This window comes from Stomoxys calcitrans, chromosome 3 (assembly GCF_963082655.1).
Source record: "Stomoxys calcitrans chromosome 3, idStoCalc2.1, whole genome shotgun sequence".
NCBI lineage: Eukaryota > Metazoa > Arthropoda > Insecta > Diptera > Muscidae > Stomoxys > Stomoxys calcitrans.
Window position 1 is genome coordinate 54,881,005 of NC_081554.1, and position 20,112 is coordinate 54,901,116.

Consider the following 20,112-nt stretch of genomic DNA (forward strand, 5'->3'; position numbering starts at 1 on the left):
AAATGCTGGTATCTGTTTGCCACGAAAGCCGGGCAATGACAAAGGAAATGCTTTAACGTCTCATCATCTTTCCCGCATATTTAACATAAGTGAGCTTGTAGTCCTATGTGTCCCGTTATGATACCAATAGCTATACTGAACTCCTTCTTACTTCCTTTCAGTAAAAGCCTTACCAGCTTCTCACGATTTGGATCCCCCCATAGGATTTTCGTCGTCCTACCGACCGTTTCGCTGTTCCACAATGTTGCATGCACATTCGTCGCCCACTCCCCTAACTCGGACTGCGTCAACCCGAAAGGCTTTGGGTTAACCAAGTTTATTGACGGCAGTCCTCTGGCCTTTACCGCCAAATCGTCTGCCCTTTCATTTCCCCTTACTTTGTTATGGCCCGGCACCCAAACAATGCGGATTTTGCAATCCTCAGAGTAGGCGATAATCTCCTTCTTACACTGAAAGACTGTTCGTTACCTTACCGTCCTGGTTGTTATTGCCCTTATGGCAATTTTACTTTCGGTAATGATGTTCACACTCGACGTCCTCGTGATAGCACCACACCACTTTACGCATTCCGTGATCGGGATCTCCGCCTGCAGGACCGTATTATGGTCAGGCAGTCTAAAACAGATCTCAGTACCTGGGTTCTCAATGTAGACCCCCAGATCCACTCTGTCCTCTAGCTTTAAGCCATCCGTGTAACATGATCTTCCAGATGGCAATACTAGGGTTCCGTTAATCCAAGACTGTGCCGATGGCAGTAGTGCCTCGCACTCGACCTCAAGGTTCATCTCAGGTATCCGATCGGAAACCTCCTTCCTTCCTTTCAGGTTTCCTATCGGTATCGTAACGATTATTCCGCGATAGTATGAGCTGCTCCCATCCTCAATCCATTCTCCCATCGCCTCGGCTGCCTCACACTTAATCTGTATGTCAATGGGTTGGATATCTAGAACAGTCTACAGTGTCATAGTAAGCGTGGTCCTCATCGCTCCGCCAAGGCCAAGACTACATGTTCTCTAAACCGTGTGTATGATTTTTATGTTGCACTTTTTCTCCATATCAGTCCCTCCAATACATAACAATCTCCATAACAATCACCCTCCTATAGAACCACTTGATTCAGGCCCCATTTCGAGCCTACGGCCCGTTACATAGTGCCCAACATCTGTGAGACTTTTCAGTACGCTCCTGAATGTGACACTTCCAATTCAGTTTCCTGTCCATGATCACACCCAAGTATTTGACCTTGTCAGATATCGAAATCGCCTTATTGAGGAAACATGTCGCGTTAAATTGGCCCACCGTGGTGGTGGTTCGTGGTGCTCGTGAACAGGCATATTTCAGTCTTCTTTGGGTTAATATTGAGACCTCTGGGTCTAGCCCAGTCATATGCCATATGCAAGACTGTTTCGGCTCTTCTTACCCCTAAGAAGTATTATAACATCGTTTGCATAGCAGACGGGCTCAAACCCCTCCTCAGCCAGCGTCCGTTGGGTTATTTATGGCCACCCAAAGGAGTGGCGATAAAATGCCCTGTGCCACTTTCTCCCTTATAGCTGGTCCAGATTCTTACCCTTAAAAAGTATTGTAACATCGTTTGTATAGCAGACGGGCTCAAACCCCTCCTCAGCCAGCCTTCGTTGGGTTATTTATGGCCAACCAAAGGAGTGGCCATAAAATACTCTGTGCCACTTTCTCCCTTATAGCTGGTCCAGATTCTTACCCTTAAAAAGTATTGTAAAATCGTTTGCATAGCAGACGGGTTCAAACCCCTCCTCAGCCAGCTTCCGTTGGGTTATTTATGGCCACCCAAAGGAGTGGCCATAAAATGCCCTGCGCCACTTTCTCCCTTATATTTATGTCATGGGACCCGCAATTTATCCACCTGTTCCTTAGCATATGGTTTATCCATTCTCTTAGGGCCCGGTCCATCCGGTACTGATCTAACGATTGGATCAATGTGTCGGTCCGCACATTATTAAAAGCCCCCTCGATATCAATGCATACCGCCAGTGTGTACGTTTTGGCATTGAAGGATTCTTCTATTTTATGCACAACCTCGTACAGGGCAGACTCCACCGACCTTCCCTTGACATAGGCTGTTTGTATTTTAGCAGTTCGCTGGATATCCTACTCTTTATTATGGTGTCCACAATACGTTCCATGGTTTTGAGTAGAAAGGACTTAAGGCTTATGGGTCTGTAGGCCTATGGCTCATGAATTAAAATCGGGAAATCGTTCTATGTAGGAACTATGTCAGATTATGTTCCAGACATTTGCAGCATTCTTGTTATTGATATGGAAAGTCATATTGGAAGTCTTCGCGTAAAGTTTCATGGAAATCGCAAGAAATACAATAGGGAGATCACTTAATATGGAAGATATCATAATACTCATAATAGAAACCCTTGTGAAGAAATTCATCGAAATCGGTTAATATCTGCGTCCTTAAGAAGCATAAACGGAAGATAAGTTTATATGGACGCTGTATCTGGTTTTTGATTGATGCGGATCATGTTCGTACTTGCCATAGATGTTGAAAGTCAAAACAAAAGTCTTTGTGCAAATTTTCAGCCAAATTGGATAATATCTGCTCCCTCTGGCGGCTCAATAAGTATAATCGGAAGATTAGTTTACAGGGGAGTTATTGCACGATTCCGACTACACTTTGTATTGATGTTGGAAGTCATAACAGATGTCTTTATGTCAATGTTCAGTCAAATCGTCTTTACCTTTCATTCTTTTTTGTCTCCTTTTTATTCTTTGATTATAGACTCATTTCCTTTTATTATTTCCGAGTGCTGCCCAAGTGTTCTTTGCTTTACCACACTCATGGCTCATATAATGGTCAACGACAGAAGATTTCGACTTTTTCTATTTCATTTAGAAAGACTTTTTCTTTTCAGGCTCTTAGTCAAGGATGCTATTTAACTTGCTCTAAAAAAAGCCTCTAGCATTTGTTAAATATTTTTGTTCCTTTTTGTATTCACAAAGAATAAGTTTTATGCTTCCTTGTTTATATTAATTCCACTTTGTTCCATGATTTCGAAGAAAATTCACTAGGCTATTGCTGTCTGAAAACGAGGAAGGGGGAAAGTAAGTTTTTAATTTTGCCATTGCTAATAGGCTTTCTATAGGCGGCAACTATTATGGTAGACAAGTGTGTGCTTTGGTATCTAAAGAAAGAAAGCCATAGTTGTGGTCTTCGTGTTGTATTGCATATTCATGAATTTGTGTGTTTGGGGAAAAAAAGTTGAAATTAATTTGTATACCCTACATCCAGCATCATCATTTGTCGACCATGGGTATCATAGCTACACTCATAGAAAAACGTTTGCTGAAAATAGCAAACACTGTCTGCTAAATGTTAGTAGTTAATTTTGCTGTTATTGTAGTAGTAGTTCTGCTATAACAACAGTTGTACTGCAATTTCAGAATAGCAGCATTGCTGCTGAAAAGTCTGTTGTTTGCTGAAATGACAGCTGCTTGATTATGACGAGGATTTGAGAAGAAACAAGTAAAACGGCGTTAAGTTCGGTCGGGCCGAACTTTGGATACCCACCACCTCGGGTATATAAGTAAACCACCTTTCATCATAATCCAGCGAAAATTGCATGCCCTATGTCCAATAGCAGTTATATCGAAATATGATCCGATTTGGACCAAATTCTGATAAGTACAAGTCATTGTTCAATTATGTATAACAAAATGGTGGTCATTTTAGTTATATCTAAAAATAAACCGATCTGAACCATATACAATATGGATGTCGAAAAGCCTAAAATAAGTCAATATGTCAAATTTCAGTTAAATCGGAGTATAAATGCGTCTTTTTTGGGGCCAAGACTTTAAATCGAGATATCGGTCTATATGGCAGCTATATCCAAATCTTGACCGATCTGTGCCATAATGCAGAACTGTGTCAAGAGGTTTAACCTAACCCAATGTCCCAAATTGTGGCGACATCGACAATAAATGCGCTTTTTCTGGCCCCAAAACCTAAAACCGAGAGATCCGTCTATATGGCAGCTATATCCAAATCTTGACCGATCTGTGCCATAATGCAGAACTGTGTCAAGAGGTTTAACCTAACCCAATGTCGCAAATTTCGGCGACATCGGACAATAAATGCGCCTTTTATGGGCCTTAGACCCTAAATAGGAGGATCGGTCTATATGACAGCTTTATCCAAATCTGAACCGATCTGGACCAAATTGACGAAGGATGTCGAGGGGCCTTACACAACTCACTGTCTTAAATTTCAGTAAAATCGGATAATAAATGTGGCTTTTATGGGCCTAAGACCCTAAATCGGAGGATCGTTTCATATGGCAGCTGTATTCAAATCTGGACCGATCTGGACCAAATTGACGAAGGATGTCGAGAAGCCCAACATAACTCACTGTCCCAAATTTCAGAAAAATCGGATAATAAATGTGGCTTTTATGGGCTTAAGACCTTAAATCGGAGGATCGGCCTATATGGCAGCTATATCCAAATCTGGACCGATCTGAGCCAAATTGACGAAGGATGTCGAAGGGCCTATCACAACTCACTGTGTCAAATTTCAGCAAAATCGGATAATAAATGTGGCTTTTATGGGCCAAAGACTCTAAATCGTCGGATCGGTCTATATGGGGGCTATATCAAGATATAGTCCTACATAGCTCATCTTCGAACTTAACCTGCTTATGGACAAAAAAAAAGGCCATGCCAGTCATGTGCACAATAGCACAAAAAATGCGAGCAAGCTCAGCCACATTTCGAAATGTATACCAATGGATGGATCAGATAGATTCTTTACAGTAATATTCCACAAATTAAAATCATCTCTTTTCCGACAAAATTTCTTAAAAAATCTAAAAAATGCCCAATATAATCGCCACAAGTTGCAGTCATCTGACTTGTGTACTCAAAGAAGCAGATTTTTTTAGTGGAAATAGCATTACGAAATGTTTGTTAATACAGCAGCCCTATGTTTTCTGAAACAGCAGTTATGTCTGCTTTGCCATTGTCAGCCAACAAAAACTGCTGTTTTAGCAAAGATTTTTGCTATTTTTAATAACAAAATTGGTTGAGTGTAAGTAAGACATGCAATGGGAGTATTATTATGTACAACAAAAACAACGTCTAGGTTTATCTACACAGAAAACTGTTTCAATCAAGAAAATGATAATATAATTCACGGCTTTGGAAAAGTAATTGAAAACATTTTCAATTAAGAAAATCCATATGCAATAAAAAAAAAGATGATTGAAATTTTTTAGATTTTCTGCGCCGAACTTTTGATATATTCATTATGAAGATTTATTATAACACTACTATATCAATGTTAATATCCAAATATTGTCCGATCTTAATCGCATATGGTTCAAGTGCCGAAAAACTCAAGTAACAGTTCAAAATTTCGGCGAAATTGGGAAATAAATGCGCCGTTCATGTAATCCCTTATTCGGATGTTCGATCTAATGATAGCTATATCAAATTTCAACAAAACCTGAGAATAAATGCGTCTTTTATGGTCTTTAGACCCCTTATCGGGAGATCGGTCTATAGGGCAGCTACATCTAAATATTGCCCGACCTGGACCATATACGGGACAGATGTTGGGAGTCTTGATACAACTCACTGTTCCAAATTTCAACAAAGTCGGGTAATAGATGCGCTTGTTATAGGCCCAAGACCCTAAATCGGGAGATCGGTCTATAGGGCAGCTTTATCCAAGTATGTCTCGATCTGGAGCTTTTTGGGTTCTGATATCAGGAGGCCTAATTAAACCAATTATGCAAAATTTTAGCGAACGCGGATAGTAAATGCGCCTGTTGTTGGCTTAAGACCCTAAATCGCCAGATCGGTCTATATGGCAGCTATACCAAAATATAGTCCAATGTGACCCATTCAAGAACTTAACGTGCGTATAGAAGAAATACGAGTCTGTGCAAAAATTCAACTCAATATCTCTGTCGAGAGACTGTAGCGTGATTACAACTGACGGACATACACACGGAAATCGTTAAATCGTCTTAGAATTTTACAACGATCAGAAATACAAATCCTTTGTAGGAAGGGAATGATTATTTCGATGTGTTACAAACGGAATGGTTAAATGAATAAATGGCGGTGGGTATACAAATGATTAAAATTTTTGAAATTTTCAATTAATTTGTTAATTGATTCAAATAAAAAAATGATTGAAATTTTTTGAAAATTCGATTTAATTTCTATATTTGGTAGACAGATGTTTAACTCCTGGAACATGAACTTGAGGTGCGTTGTTTGGGAAAGATTCGTGGGCACCCGTTCCCAAAAAATTTGGGTATCGGGTAGGGATAAGAGCCTTAAACGCTGCCTTGCTGTTATCCAAATATGCAGACATCTTATCCGGCGGTGCATATTGGGGTTGAATATAAACAAAATTATTTGTGAACGAATAGAGACAACTCTTTAAAATGACAAGAGCTGAGGTTTTATCGAGATAATGTGCAAAATTTCAAGGGCCAAGTTGCTTCGGGCACTTCTTGACAGGGCCCTAAATTTAGTGACCTCGGTATCTCGAAAAATTGTTCGGGTGGCCAAATCTGTATTAGCGACCCGATTCCCATGATCATATAATTTTTGCTGAATAATGCTCCAAAATATTTACAAAAAAGAATGCTTGAGGTCCAGAATATCTCTACTGGTTTCGGGGATATTCGACATTTAATTGTTATTTTTTGAAATTTTGGCCGAGACTGGCTTTGTATTTTACGATTTCCGAAGGCATTTGTGATTCGATTTTCATTTTGATGCATGATTTAGATTAATGGCAAAATGAACTACGATTATTCCGTCAATAGTTGTGCAGTTTTGAAGTCAAAAAATTTGTAAAAAGAAGATTTGTTTGCACATTTATGTTTGAAAAAACTATTTTCATTGATTAGTCTGCATTGAAAAAACTTGCTTACTTCCTTTTCCTTCTGTAAAGGGGACATTTTGTAGATGCGTTTCAAGTGAAGCTTGAACGAGATATGTCAACATAAACGCATGCTATATGTACTTCAAATTAAGCAATTTTTTTTATTAAAAACTTGGAAAAACTCCTGAAGTTCTCAAAACGCAAAGCCCAGATCCCCCATTTGGGCTTATGTTTTTTTTACATCACATGTCTCTTGAACCCATTCAAAAGAAATTTTTGTAGCCTCCATAGCAAATTTATTAAAAAATGCCGATTTAGAAAAATGCTTTGACCGAAATGGGTATTTAAGTAAGCGGGAATAATGCCCTGTTGGAGTGGGGAAGCCCCTAATAATTGGGGTAAAATTTTTATATCAAGTTCTTGCTCTACTCTTAAATACCTTTTATTTAATACCCACATTGACCCAAATCGGTAAACATGTCCGTTAGGATGGGTTTTTGGGGTGGGTCGCACCCCCAGGTTATTTTTCCCCAAAGTTTTATACCAAAATTTGTGTTTTCGAATTACCATAATGGGGAATCGGTGCACCCATCTCTGAGATCGGACGCTTTTGAAAATTGGGGTAAGAGCGGGGGGACCCTCCCCTCTTCGGACATCAAAAGGTTTAGTACCATATTTCACCCTTCAGACAACAAAAAAAAAGTAAGGAAGGGCAAAAGTCGGGCGGCGCCGACTGTATAATACCCTACACTTACCCTATAAGTCGAAGCTATATCCAATTCTGAACCATTTTTGATGGACCTCGGCGAGCAAAAATTGAAAAATGACAACATTATTGCAAATTACCCAAAATCTGACGAGCATATATATGGGAGCTATAACTAATATTGAACCGATTTCCATGAAATTCGCCAGTAATGTCGAGAGTCATTAGAAAATCCTTCCTGCCAAATTTCGAGAGAATTGGGTAACAAATGACAATTTTATCGCATTATTGCTGCAAATCGGATGAACATATATATGGGAGCTATATCCAAATCTGAACCGATTTTTATGAATTCACCTGTAATGTCGGGATTCCTGCCAAATTTCGAGAAAATCGGTTAACAAATGACCATCTTATTGCAGTATTACTGCAAATCGGGCGAACATATATATGGGAGCTATATCCAAACCTAAACCGATTTTTTCCAATTTCAATAGGTTTCGTCTCTAGGCCGAAAAATACGCCCATTCCAAATTTGAAGACGATCGGATGAAAATTGCAATCTATAGTTTGTACACAAATTAACATGGACAGACAGACGGACGGACAGACAGACGGACATAGCTAAATCGAATCAGAAAGTGATTCTGAGTCTATTGGTATACTTATCAATGGGTCTATCTCCCTTCCTTTTGGGTGTTACAAACTAATTCACTAAGTTATAATACCCTGTACCACAGTAGTGGTGTAGGGTGTAATTAAGTAAGCTATTGTCACCTGAGGGGCCCAAATTCAGCCGATTCAAACTCGGTTTAGCCGTTTTTCAGTATGTTGTTGTTGCTGCCTTTTGATTGGGCGGGGTTCCCAAATTATTTCATATCTTGCATACCATGAATGTTAATATGGATGTCAATATAAGTTCGGCATCATCAGTGTCTTTTCAACCAAATATGAAATACAGCTTTTTTGCACCAAAGGTGACATTGCTGTGGTGCACAAGGGAGATCTATTTTTTTTTCTGCATCTTCAGTGGCTCTGCAATGCAATTTGAGGTCAGCAAACGACCTTTTTTATTTTTTATTTAAAATTTTTTTTTTTTTTTTGGAAATACATCTATTCAATTTCTGCATCATCAGTGTCTTCACAACTAAGTTTGAAGTCGGCATAAGAAAGATTTTTTTTTGTAATAAAGGACTCATCGGCGCAACACTCATATCCAATTTTCGTTTATGTTGTCAAAGTTTTCTAATTTTAACGTCCAATATAAAATTTGAAATCAGCTTACCAAGCTTTTGTGGGGTTTTTTCGATGAAGTGGGATTCTCACAAAGGTTTCTATATCTCAAACGAATTATTTAAGAGAAAATTCTCTACATCATCAGTGTTTCTGCAGCCATAATCCCCCAAAAACCTTGAAACCTTTTGTGACAAATATGGACATCTATTTCAGGCCCGCATCATCAGTGTCTCTGCACTACATTTGACGTTAGCATACATTCTGTATTAATGTATACAAACGCCAAACATACCATTTCCAATTTGCTTCCATTTTTTTTAAATATTTTCTTATTTTTTTTTTTTACTTTTACTGTCCACATGAGACTTTTTTTATCTGCATCATCAGTGTCTCTGCAACCAAATTTGAAGTCAGCATACCATTTTTTTTGTTTTCTTCGGTGAGGCAAACTTCAAACAAAACTTGTCATCCTTTACATACTATTTCGTTTTCGAGATAAAAAAGTTTTAAATTCTGCATCATCAGTGTCTCCATAACCAAATATGAAAGCAGCATAAAAAACGCTTTCTGACAAACGACACATCTACGAAACCCCTTCTCAAATTATCTTTTACGTTGTTTAAGTTTTCTAGTTTTACGATGCACATGAAACGTCAATTTATTTTCTGCATCATCAGTGTCTCTACAACCAAATTTGAAAGTAAACACAAGAAGGCTTATTTGTATTGAGGTATGGCTTCCCGAAAGACCTACCCCAATTTTTTGAATTTTGCCAAAGAATTTCTGTTGTACCGTTCACGTAAGACATTCATTAATTTTCTGCATCATCAGTGTCTCTACAACAAAATTTGAAGTCAGTATACGAACATTGTATTTTTTATCGATAAAACAAGATCCCTACAAAGCTTTTCATCTATTAAATAACAATTTTTTGGAGGGATTTTCATTAACTGCTTGCATCATCAGTGTCTACAATGAATTGTCTTAACTTTTCCCAATATTCATATTTCGTTGTTCTCATGGGACTCCTACTTAATTTAAAGTCGGCTATGCCTAACATTTGAGTATTCTTTTTGGCTTCTGTTTGGTATTATGAGTAGCTTGGGTTTGTTTTTTTTCTGCTTCCATATTTAGGCCTTTTTGCTAAGTTTTGTGTTTTGTGTTTTTTATTTTTATTTTTCTGAATTACCATTAACTTTATGGTTTGAATGTGGCATGAAGACTACAGAAATAAATTATCAGTTCATTAAAGTGCTAACTTAGAAAAAAAATATATATAAAATTCCATTATGCGGTTTTCTCACCATAGTTTGTAATTTATTCTTTGGTTTTTATGGCTATTCCCTTTATAGTTTCGTTGGAATTATTGTCTGTAGTTAGAGTAGAGTTCAATGCACAATAAACCATAATTGTTCCATATAAATATAGCGAGGGTCTATTCTTCGGTGGAAGAAATTTTGAAAACAAATTTGTAATCAAAACTTTCTTCACTTTTTTAATGGGAATCCTAACCAAATTGGTGAGGTCTTGTTGAATCCGTAGTCCATCCAAGTAAGATGGTTCATGGATGTAACATCAACATCAACATTTGAAAAGCTTTGCTAGTGTCGTTTGGAAAAATGTCATCCCTACGCGCAATCAACAAAATATCCCACTCTTATAACCACCTGTCTTACCTCCTGACGATGACAGATGAGAATGGTTATCAAAACCGACACCATGTTAGTTTCAATTTCGTTGGATTTCTAACTTGGTTGTTGTGGCTGTTGGTGAGGGCAGGAAATAGGAGGAAACAAACACAACCTTAATAGAGTACTAGGTGCACAACACAAATACTTCACAAGGAGCAAAGATTATAACAGGAATATAAAGATTGACAGATAGAGGGTTCCTGTCCTAACATTGCAATCAGACTGGCATCCACAGTCATTCCTTATTCAAAGGTTTCCTATTTGCATCCTTGCAGTTTTATTGCTTGCTTGCATGCCATTTTATGTGTATGTGTAAATACACAGACAAGTAGGGGAATATCATTTTCCCTAACACTGAGTAGGGGGATTAAAACATAGCAGGGACCAAGGGAGAGTATGATGTGGAATAGTGATTGAGATTCAAAGTGTTTGATGGAAAGCACTCTGTCTAAGTACAGGACCATTTATGCTGTTCGTGATGGTGATGATGATGATGATGATTACTCTCGTTTAAATTGCCATAAATAATTTATCATTTCAAGAGGAGTTCAACAAGTACAGATTCCATTAACTTTCAATTGAAAAGATCACGCAATGCGGGAAAAACTGCGTAAAGGGAAATTGAATTTTTTTATGCATGAAGAAAAATCTATTTCGTTCTATTAAAAAAGAAGATTGAGCCAATGATAGGAAACCTTGAATTCAGCCTGGCTGAATAAGGGTTTCCCATAGGAAACCTTGAATTCAGCCTGGCTGAATAAGGGTTTCCCATAGGAAACCTTGAATTCAGCCTGGCTGAATAAGGGTTTCCCGTAGGAAAACTTGAATTGAGCCTGTCTGAATTAGGTTTGGTTAGGTTTGGTTGAATTTAGCCTGGCTGAATAAGGTTTCCCTTAAGAAAACTTGAATTCAGCCTGGCTGAATAAGGTTATCCCATAGGAAAACTTGAATTCAGCCTGGTTGAATAAGGTTTTCCTTAAGAAAACTTGAATTCAGTCTGGCTGAATATGGTTTTCCTTAAGAAAACATGAATTCAGCTTGGTTGAATAATTAGGTTTTCCCATAGGAAAACTTGAATTCAGCCTGGCTGAATAAGGTTTTCCCATAGGAAAACTTGAATTCAGGCTGGCTGAATAAGGTTTTCCCATAGGAAAACTTGAATTCAGCCTGGCTGAATAAGGTTTTCCCATAGGAAAACTTGAATTCAGCCTGGCTGAATAAGGTTTTCCCATAGGAAAACTTGAATTCAGCCTGGCTGAATAAGGTTTTCCCATAGGAAAACTTGAATTCAGCCTGGCTGAATAAGGTTTTCCCATAGGAAAACTTGAATTCAGCCTGGCTGAATAAGGTTTTCCCATAGGAAAACTTGAATTCAGCCTGGCTGAATAAGGTTTTCCCATAGGAAAACTTGAATTCAGCCTGGCTGAATAAGGTTTTCCCAAAGGAAAACTTGAATTCAGCCTGGCTGAATAAGGTTTTCCCATAGGAAAACTTGAATTCAGCCTGGCTGAATAAGGTTTTCCCATAGGAAAACTTGAATTCAGCCTGGCTGAATTAGGTTTTCCCATAGGAAAACTTGAATTCAGCCTGGCTGAATTAGGTTTTCCCATAGGAAAACTTGAATTCAGCCTGGCTGAATTAGGTTTTCCCATAGGAAAACTTGAATTCAGCCTGGCTGAATTAGGTTTTCCCATAGGAAAACTTGAATTCAGCCTGGCTGAATTAGGTTTTCCCATAGGAAAACTTGAATTCAGCCTGGCTGAATTAGGTTTTCCCATAGGAAAACTTGAATTCAGCTTGGCTGAATTAGGTTTTCCCATAGGAAAACTTGAATTCAGCCTGGCTGAATAAGGTTTTCCCATAGGAAAACTTCAATTCAGCCTGGCTGAATAAGGTTTTCCCATAGGAAAACTTGAATTCAGCCTGGCTGAATAAGGTTTTCCCATAGGAAAACTTGAATTCAGCCTGGCTGAATAAGGTTTTCCCATAGGAAAACTTGAATTCAGCCTGGCTGAATAAGGTTTTCCCATAGGAAAACTTGAATTCAGCCTGGCTGAATAAGGTTTTCCTATAGGAAAACTTGAATTCAGCCTGGCTGAATTAGGTTTTCCTATAGGAAAACTTGAATTCAGCCTAGCTGAATTAGGTTTTCCCATAGGAAAACTTGAATTCAGCCTAGCTGAATTAGGTTTTCCCATAGGAAAACTTGAATTCAGCCTAGCTGAATTAGGTTTTCCCATAGGAAAACTTGAATTCAGCCTGGCTGAATTAGGTTTTCCAATAGGAAAACTTGAATTCAGCCTGACTGAATTAGGTTTTCCCATAGGAAAACTTGAATTCAGCCTAGCTGAATTAGGTTTTCCCATAGGAAAACTTGAATTCAGCCTGGCTGAATTAGGTTTTCCCATAGGAAAACTTGAATTCAGCCTGGCTGAATTAGGTTTTCCCATAGGAAAACTTGAATTCAGCCTGGCTGAATTAGGTTTTCCCATAGGAAAACTTGAATTCAGCCTGGCTGAATTAGGTTTTCCCATAGGAAAACTTGAATTCAGCCTGGCTGAATTAGGTTTTCCCATAGGAAAACTTGAATTCAGCCTGGCTGAATTAGGTTTTCCCATAGGAAAACTTGAATTCAGCCTGGCTGAATTAGGTTTTCCCATAGGAAAACTTGAATTCAGCCTGGCTGAATTAGGTTTTCCCATAGGAAAACTTGAATTCAGCCTGGCTGAATTAGGTTTTCCCATAGGAAAACTTGAATTCAGCCTGGCTGAATTAGGTTTTCCCATAGGAAAACTTGAATTCAGCCTGGCTGAATTAGGTTTCCCCATAGGAAAACTTGAATTCAGCCTGGCTGAATTAGGTTTTCCCATAGGAAAACTTGAATTCAGCCTGGCTGAATTAGGTTTTCCCATAGGAAAACTTGAATTCAGCCTGGCTGAATTAGGTTTTCCCATAGGAAAACTTGAATTCAGCCTGGCTGAATTAGGTTTTCCCATAGGAAAACTTGAATTCAGCCTGGCTGAATTAGGTTTTCCCATAGGAAAACTTGAATTCAGCCTGGCTGAATTAGGTTTTCCCATAGGAAAACTTGAATTCAGCCTGGCTGAATTAGGTTTTCCCATAGGAAAACTTGAATTCAGCCTGGCTGAATTAGGTTTTCCCATAGGAAAACTTGAATTCAGCCTGGCTGAATTAGGTTTTCCCATAGGAAAACTTGAATTCAGCCTGGCTGAATTAGGTTTTCCCATAGGAAAACTTGAATTCAGCCTGGCTGAATTAGGTTTTCCCATAGGAAAACTTGAATTCAGCCTGGCTGAATTAGGTTTTCCCATAGGAAAACTTGAATTCAGCCTGGCTGAATTAGGTTTTCCCATAGGAAAACTTGAATTCAGCCTGGCTGAATTAGGTTTTCCCATAGGAAAACTTGAATTCAGCCTGGCTGAATTAGGTTTTCCCATAGGAAAACTTGAATTCAGCCTGGCTGAATAAGGTTTTCTTATAGGAAAACTTGAATTTACCTGGCTGAATTAGGTTTTCCCATAGGAAAACTTGAATTCAGCCTGGCTGTATTAGGTTTTCCCATAGGAAAACTTGAATTCAGCCTGGCTGAATTAGGTTTTCCCATAGGAAAACTTGAATTCAGCCTGGCTGAATTACGAATTCAGTTTCCCATAGGAAAACTTGAATTCAGCCTGGCTGAATTAGGTTTTCCCATAGGAAAACTTGAATTCAGCCTGGCTGAATTAGGTTTTCCCATAGGAAAACTTGAATTCAGCCTGGCTGAATTAGGTTTTCCCATAGGAAATCTTGAATTCAGCCTGGCTGAATTTGGTTTTCCCATAGGAAAACTTGAATTCAGCCTGGCTGAATTAGGTTTTCCCATAGGAAAACTTGAATTCAGCCTGGCTGAATTAGGTTTTCCCATAGGAAAACTTGATTTCAGCCTGGTTGAATAAGGTTTTCCCATAGGAAAACTTGATTTCAGCCTGGTTGAATAAGGTTTTCCCATAGGAAAAATTTTTTTTGAAAAAATTGTAAATGTGTTTTTTTTTAATTTGGATTTTCTGTGTTTATGCTGCGTTTTCTCTACTAACATTTTTCTCCCCTTTTGCTTTGTCTCCTTTTAGCATTGCTGAAGAGAGGAAAAAACTTGGCAACGACCAATATAAGGCACAAAATTATCAATCGGCTCTGAAATTCTATGCAGAAGCCATTTCATTATGTCCGGACTCGGCGACCTATTATGCCAATCGCTCGGCATGCTATATGATGTTGTCCAACTACACAAATGCCCTGACCGATGCTCGTACCGCTGTTCAATTAGATCCCTCATTCGAAAAGGCCTATGTGCGAATTGCCAAATGCTGTGTGGCCATGGGTGATATCATTGGGGCAGAACAGGCTATCAAGAAAATCGAGGAACTAGATCCACAAAGCAAATCTGTGAACACTGAGAAACAAGCTGCCCAACAACTGCGCCAATTGGAGCAGACCATACAGACCAACTATGACTCCAAGGCATACCGCAATGTGGTCTACTATTTGGATACCGGCATTAAGTTGGCTCCAGCATGTTACAGGTAAGCCTACGCCAATGTATACTTCGACACCATTATAATAAAATCCTTAATTTTTCAGATACCGCCTTCTCAAGGCCGAATGCTTGGCCTTTTTGGGTCGTTGCGATGAGGCCGTTGACATTGCCATTAGCATTATAAAACTAGACAACACCTCAGCCGATGCCATTTATGTGCGTGGTCTTTGCTTCTATTACACCGACAATTTGGAAAAGGGCATCAAACATTTCGAACTTGCCCTGCAACTGGATCCCGATCACAAAAAGGCTCGCGAAATGCGTGCCAAGAGTAAGGCGCTCAAGGATATGAAGGAAAATGGCAATGTTCTGTTCAAATCAGGGCGCTATCGTGAAGCTCAAACGGTCTACAGTGAAGCCCTGAAGATTGACGAGTTCAATAAGGACATTAACTCGAAACTTCTCTACAATCGCGCTTTAGTCCATTCCAAAATCAATAATTTGCGAGAGGCTGTCACCGATTGTACGCGAGTGCTGGAGATCAATGACAAATATCTGAAAGCTTTACTTTTGCGTGCCCGCTGCTACAATGACTTGGAGAAGTTTGAGGAGTGCTGCAATGATTATGAGGCTGCCCTGCAAATACAAAAAACCCCCGAAATTAAGAAATTGTTGCGCGATGCTAAATTTGCCTTGAAGAAATCGAAACGCAAGGACTACTACAAGATCTTGGGTGTGTCACGCAATGCCGGCGAAGATGAGATTAAGAAGGCCTATCGCAAAAAGGCTTTGGTCCATCATCCGGATCGTCATGCGAATAGTTCGCCTGAAGAGCGTAAAGAACAAGAACTGAAATTCAAGGAAATCGGCGAGGCTTATGCGATTTTGTCGGATCAACGCAAGAAGATGCGCTATGATAGCGGTCAAGATATGGAAGAACTTGAACAAGGTAAGGGCAAGGAGGAGAGAATGTGGAGGAGAAGATGGAAGAGGAGATAGAAGAAGAAATAGAACAGAATACAGAAAAAAGATAAAAAGAACATAGAAGAGAAATAGCAAAGAATATGGAAGAGAATATAAAACAGAATATAGAAGAGAAGATGGAAGAGAGAAGAGTAGTTAGAAAAAGACAGAATATAGAAAAAATTGAAGAGAAAAGAGAAGAGAGGATGGAATAGAGGATAGAAGAAGATGGAAGAGAAGATTGCGGATCGACGAGCATGTTAAGGGGAAGATAGAAACGAATATAGAGGGCAAGATAAAAGAGAAATTAAAAGAAAAGCGAGAAGATAATGATAGATGAGTGAATGGGTTACAGTGGTTACAGTTAATAGCAATTTTGGTCATGATCATTCCATTAAAGTACAAGGGCACACTTTTCACATATCTACGAGTGCTGTCCGATTCAAGTTTAAGCTCATGACAAGGGACCTCCTTTTTATAGCCGAGTCCGATCGGCGTGCCGCAGTGCGACACCTCTTTGGGGAGAAGTTTACCTCACAAATGTCGCCAGAATTAGGAGGGGACATAAATTTTTCTCTGATGTTCTCGTCAGAATTCAACCCTAGGCTTTCATTGTCATAGGCGGGCACGCTAACCTCTGCTCTACGGTGAGAGGATAGAAGAGAAAATTGAAGAGAGTGGGAAAAGAAAAGACAGAAGGAAAGATAAAAGGATTAATAAAAGGGAGAATAGAAGAGAAAGTAAAAGAAAAGGTTACAGATAATAAAAGAGAAGAAACGAGAGAAGAAAAGATGAAAGAAAATATAAAACCGAGAAGAGAATATAAAAGAGAGAAGGGAATATAAAAGAGTAAAAGGAAAGAAAAGAAGAAAGAAGATAAAAGTGAAGAAAAGATAGTAGAGGAGATGGAAGGGAAGATATAATTAGTTATCCTGCAAGCCCGTTCTATATGGGCGATGTGCTATCGGATCGCGTCTCTAATGCGGCCCGGCACGGGATAGCTGTGAGCAATGGATAAATAACCGGGTGCATCTCTTCAGATCAGCCACTGTAACGTCGCCAAAAGTGATTGAGGTCCTGAGGTTCGAAACTGACTTAACAGTAAACCACAGCTTGCAAATGCCGGCGAATTGGGGTTGCTGAGGTGGTGCGTGATCCCTTGACTTAAAAGAAGGAGGTATTATTGATGTTGTAGCCACATTTTCATGTGGAGGTGGCGATCCTTGTTAAGCTCCTGTAGGTGAGCAAGCTCGTTCCGATCCTAACGACCGATTGGCGCGGGAAAAGGGTGGCCATTGGTTATTTAATGGCGCCAATAACTCGCCTTGTTATATCAAACATCATAGGCACTCAGTATTTGTGCAAGAGTAGGAGCTTCCCGGCCCCCCACTGAGACTCTACGCTCGATATTGTGCGCGGATGCCGTTGCAGTTACACAGTATGGAGCATTCCACTATCCGCAACCTGTGCACGCGCACAGTAGCTGGCAGCTAAGCTCTTTGTGACAGCACCACACAGTTTGGAGCTCAATGTTCCAGCCTGTGCGGTGCTCACAGCTTTCCGCGGTTTGTGATTATAATTTGTTCCTTACATCGACTTTTGTATATAAAATGGACTGATAGTCTTCAGATTACAGATGAGACTCATATCCTGGTCCTTTTGGCGACGTAACCGTGACTGATCCAAAGAGATGCTCCAGGTTGTTCAACCGTCAATTTGTTGTGCATCCCGAGAGTGGCAAGGAGGAGAGCCGTTCGCCGTATCCGTGGTCTCCGAGCCGATGGACAGCCATCACAATTTACCGTGGGCGAAGTTACGAATGTCATCCATGACGCCAAATCAACAAAGGCGTTGGGCCCCGACGGAATCTCTACACTGATGCTGAAGAATCTGGATTTACCTGGAGTTGAGTAGCTCAACTTGACTTATAGTTCCCGATGTTTGGAAAATGGGCAGAGTGGCCCCACTACTGAATCCTGGAAAGGACCCGAGTTTGGGGGAGTCGTACAGACCAAACTCCCTTCTCTCATCAGTAGCAAAGGCGCTTGAGGCATTACTCCTCTCGAACATCGTAGGAGAATTTCCGTTCGCCGTGCATCAACATGGATTTCGAAGAGTGCATAGCACAAAAACTGATTTGGATGCCATCACCGCACACATTTGCCGTGGCTTCAATCATCCCAGGCCATGTGATAGGACGGTCCTTGTGGCACTGGACCTATCGAAGGCAATCGACACGATCAGTCATGCCAGACTATTTGAGGACATCGCCAACACATCCCTCCAGTCGGGTCTGAAACGCTGGGTCGTGAATTATCTATGTGGGCCTGTCATTTGTGAAATTTAGGGATGAGAAGTCGAAGCACAGGGAGTTCCCGAAAGCGGGTGATATCTACGGCACTGTTTAATCTCACCTATCCTTCTACTTAAAGTTGGCATTGAAGGTTCCTGCTCATCTAGAAGAATATAGATCGCATAGGATTGGAAAATAGGCATCAATTAAATAAAGTTTATTCTCTGAATTTACAACACACTGCTACACCTGGCTCTTCAATTGGATATAAAATTCCTTTTTTTTCTCTCAAGCACCTTTCATTTGAGAACTATATTGTCGTGATTGGTCTATGTATCCAATTGTAGGGTTTTGAGCGGCCACCGAGGCACCCGACCTCAAGAATAGAAACCATGTTTTGTTTTTGGTGACTATAAGTGCAAAAAGTTTCGAACGAATCGCATTACCAATCTCCGAGATCTTGTTTTTTAATTGTTGAAAATTAGGGTAATGAGATGTGCTTTTTGGGGGAGGGATGACACTTCAGACATTTCGACTCAAATATCGATATTAAATTTGTGCTTTACTCCCGAGTCCCTTTAATTTGAGCCCCATATGCCGTGGTCGATAAACTTGAACCGTTTGGAGGGTGTTTTGTGGATGAGGCGCCCACCGGCACTTTGCCCTGAAAATAGATATCAAATTCGTTCTTTACACCTAAATACCGTTGATCTAAGCTCCATATTGCAATAGTCAGAAATGAAGATCAGTTCAGGGAGTGCTTTATGGCGTATCCCCAAACACTTGGCTCCAAAATTGGATATCAGATTCGTTTTCTACTCTGCAAGGTATTTGCATTTGAGTCCCATATTGTCATAAGGGTCAATTAACCTATTTGATGTATTTTTTAGGAGAAAAGGCTTCACCTGACTTGACGGGGAAGGTCCGCCCCTATCCGATATCGAGAAATTAAAAAGCCTATGTTTTCTTCCAGACCAACCTACACAATCTGTGAACATTTTAAGAAAATCTGTTCAGCCGTTTTTGAGTCTACGGAACAAACAAACAAATTGAGTCACATATAGTCATAATTGGTTAATATGCCCATTTGGGGACTTTTCGGGTGGTTGGTGTGACCCCTATACTTTACTCTGATTTTGCATAATCTACTCCCGAATACCTTTCATTTGAGCCCCATATTGATATGAACGTTCAATATGTAAGTTTGGGGGAATTTCGGGGTTGGGGCGGTCCGATGGGTATTTGGTTGCAATTTTTAGTACCATATTCGCATTCTACTCTTCAATACCTTTCATTCGATATCCATATTGTCATTATCGGCCTTCTTTTGATTTTGGATGATGTTTTTGGGTAACGGGGGAGGGTCCGCCCCCTTCCGATATCAACAAATTATAAAGCCAGTTCCTCTCTCCTGCCCATATCCGCATTCTACTCCCGAATACCTTTCGTTTGAGTCCCATATTGTCATGATTGTCCAATAAACCTTTTTTTTTTTTTGGGGGGGGGGGGGGGTGTGTTTGGCGTTGGGGCGGCCCCCCCAGTTACTTGGACACAATTTTTAATATGAAATTCGTACTCTACTCCTAAATACCTTTTATTTGAGTCTCATATTGACCCGATCGGTAAACTTTTACTTTTGGGTACTACTTTTGGGGTAAGGGGGAGGGACCGCCCCCTTCCGATATCAAAAAAATTATAAAGCCTATGTTTCCTTCCACACCAACCTATACAATTTTTGAAAATTTCAAGAAAATCGGTTCAGCTGTTTTTGAGTCTATACGATTTTTATATATAAGA

The 20,112-nt window shown here is 39.8% G+C and overlaps 1 protein-coding gene across 6 annotated transcripts in view; it reads left to right on the top strand.

The window, feature by feature from the left end:
• Window positions 1-20,112, top strand: part of LOC106095391 (dnaJ homolog subfamily C member 7) — an 83,835-nt gene that overhangs the window by 62,793 nt on the left and 930 nt on the right. For all 6 annotated transcript variants that reach the window (XM_059364619.1, XM_059364622.1, XM_059364620.1 and 3 more), the window contains 2 exons: window positions 14,653-15,105; window positions 15,164-16,008. In XM_059364619.1, the coding sequence (XP_059220602.1) occupies window positions 14,653-15,105; window positions 15,164-16,008 (1,298 nt within the window). The remainder of the gene's footprint in view (window positions 1-14,652; window positions 15,106-15,163; window positions 16,009-20,112) is intronic.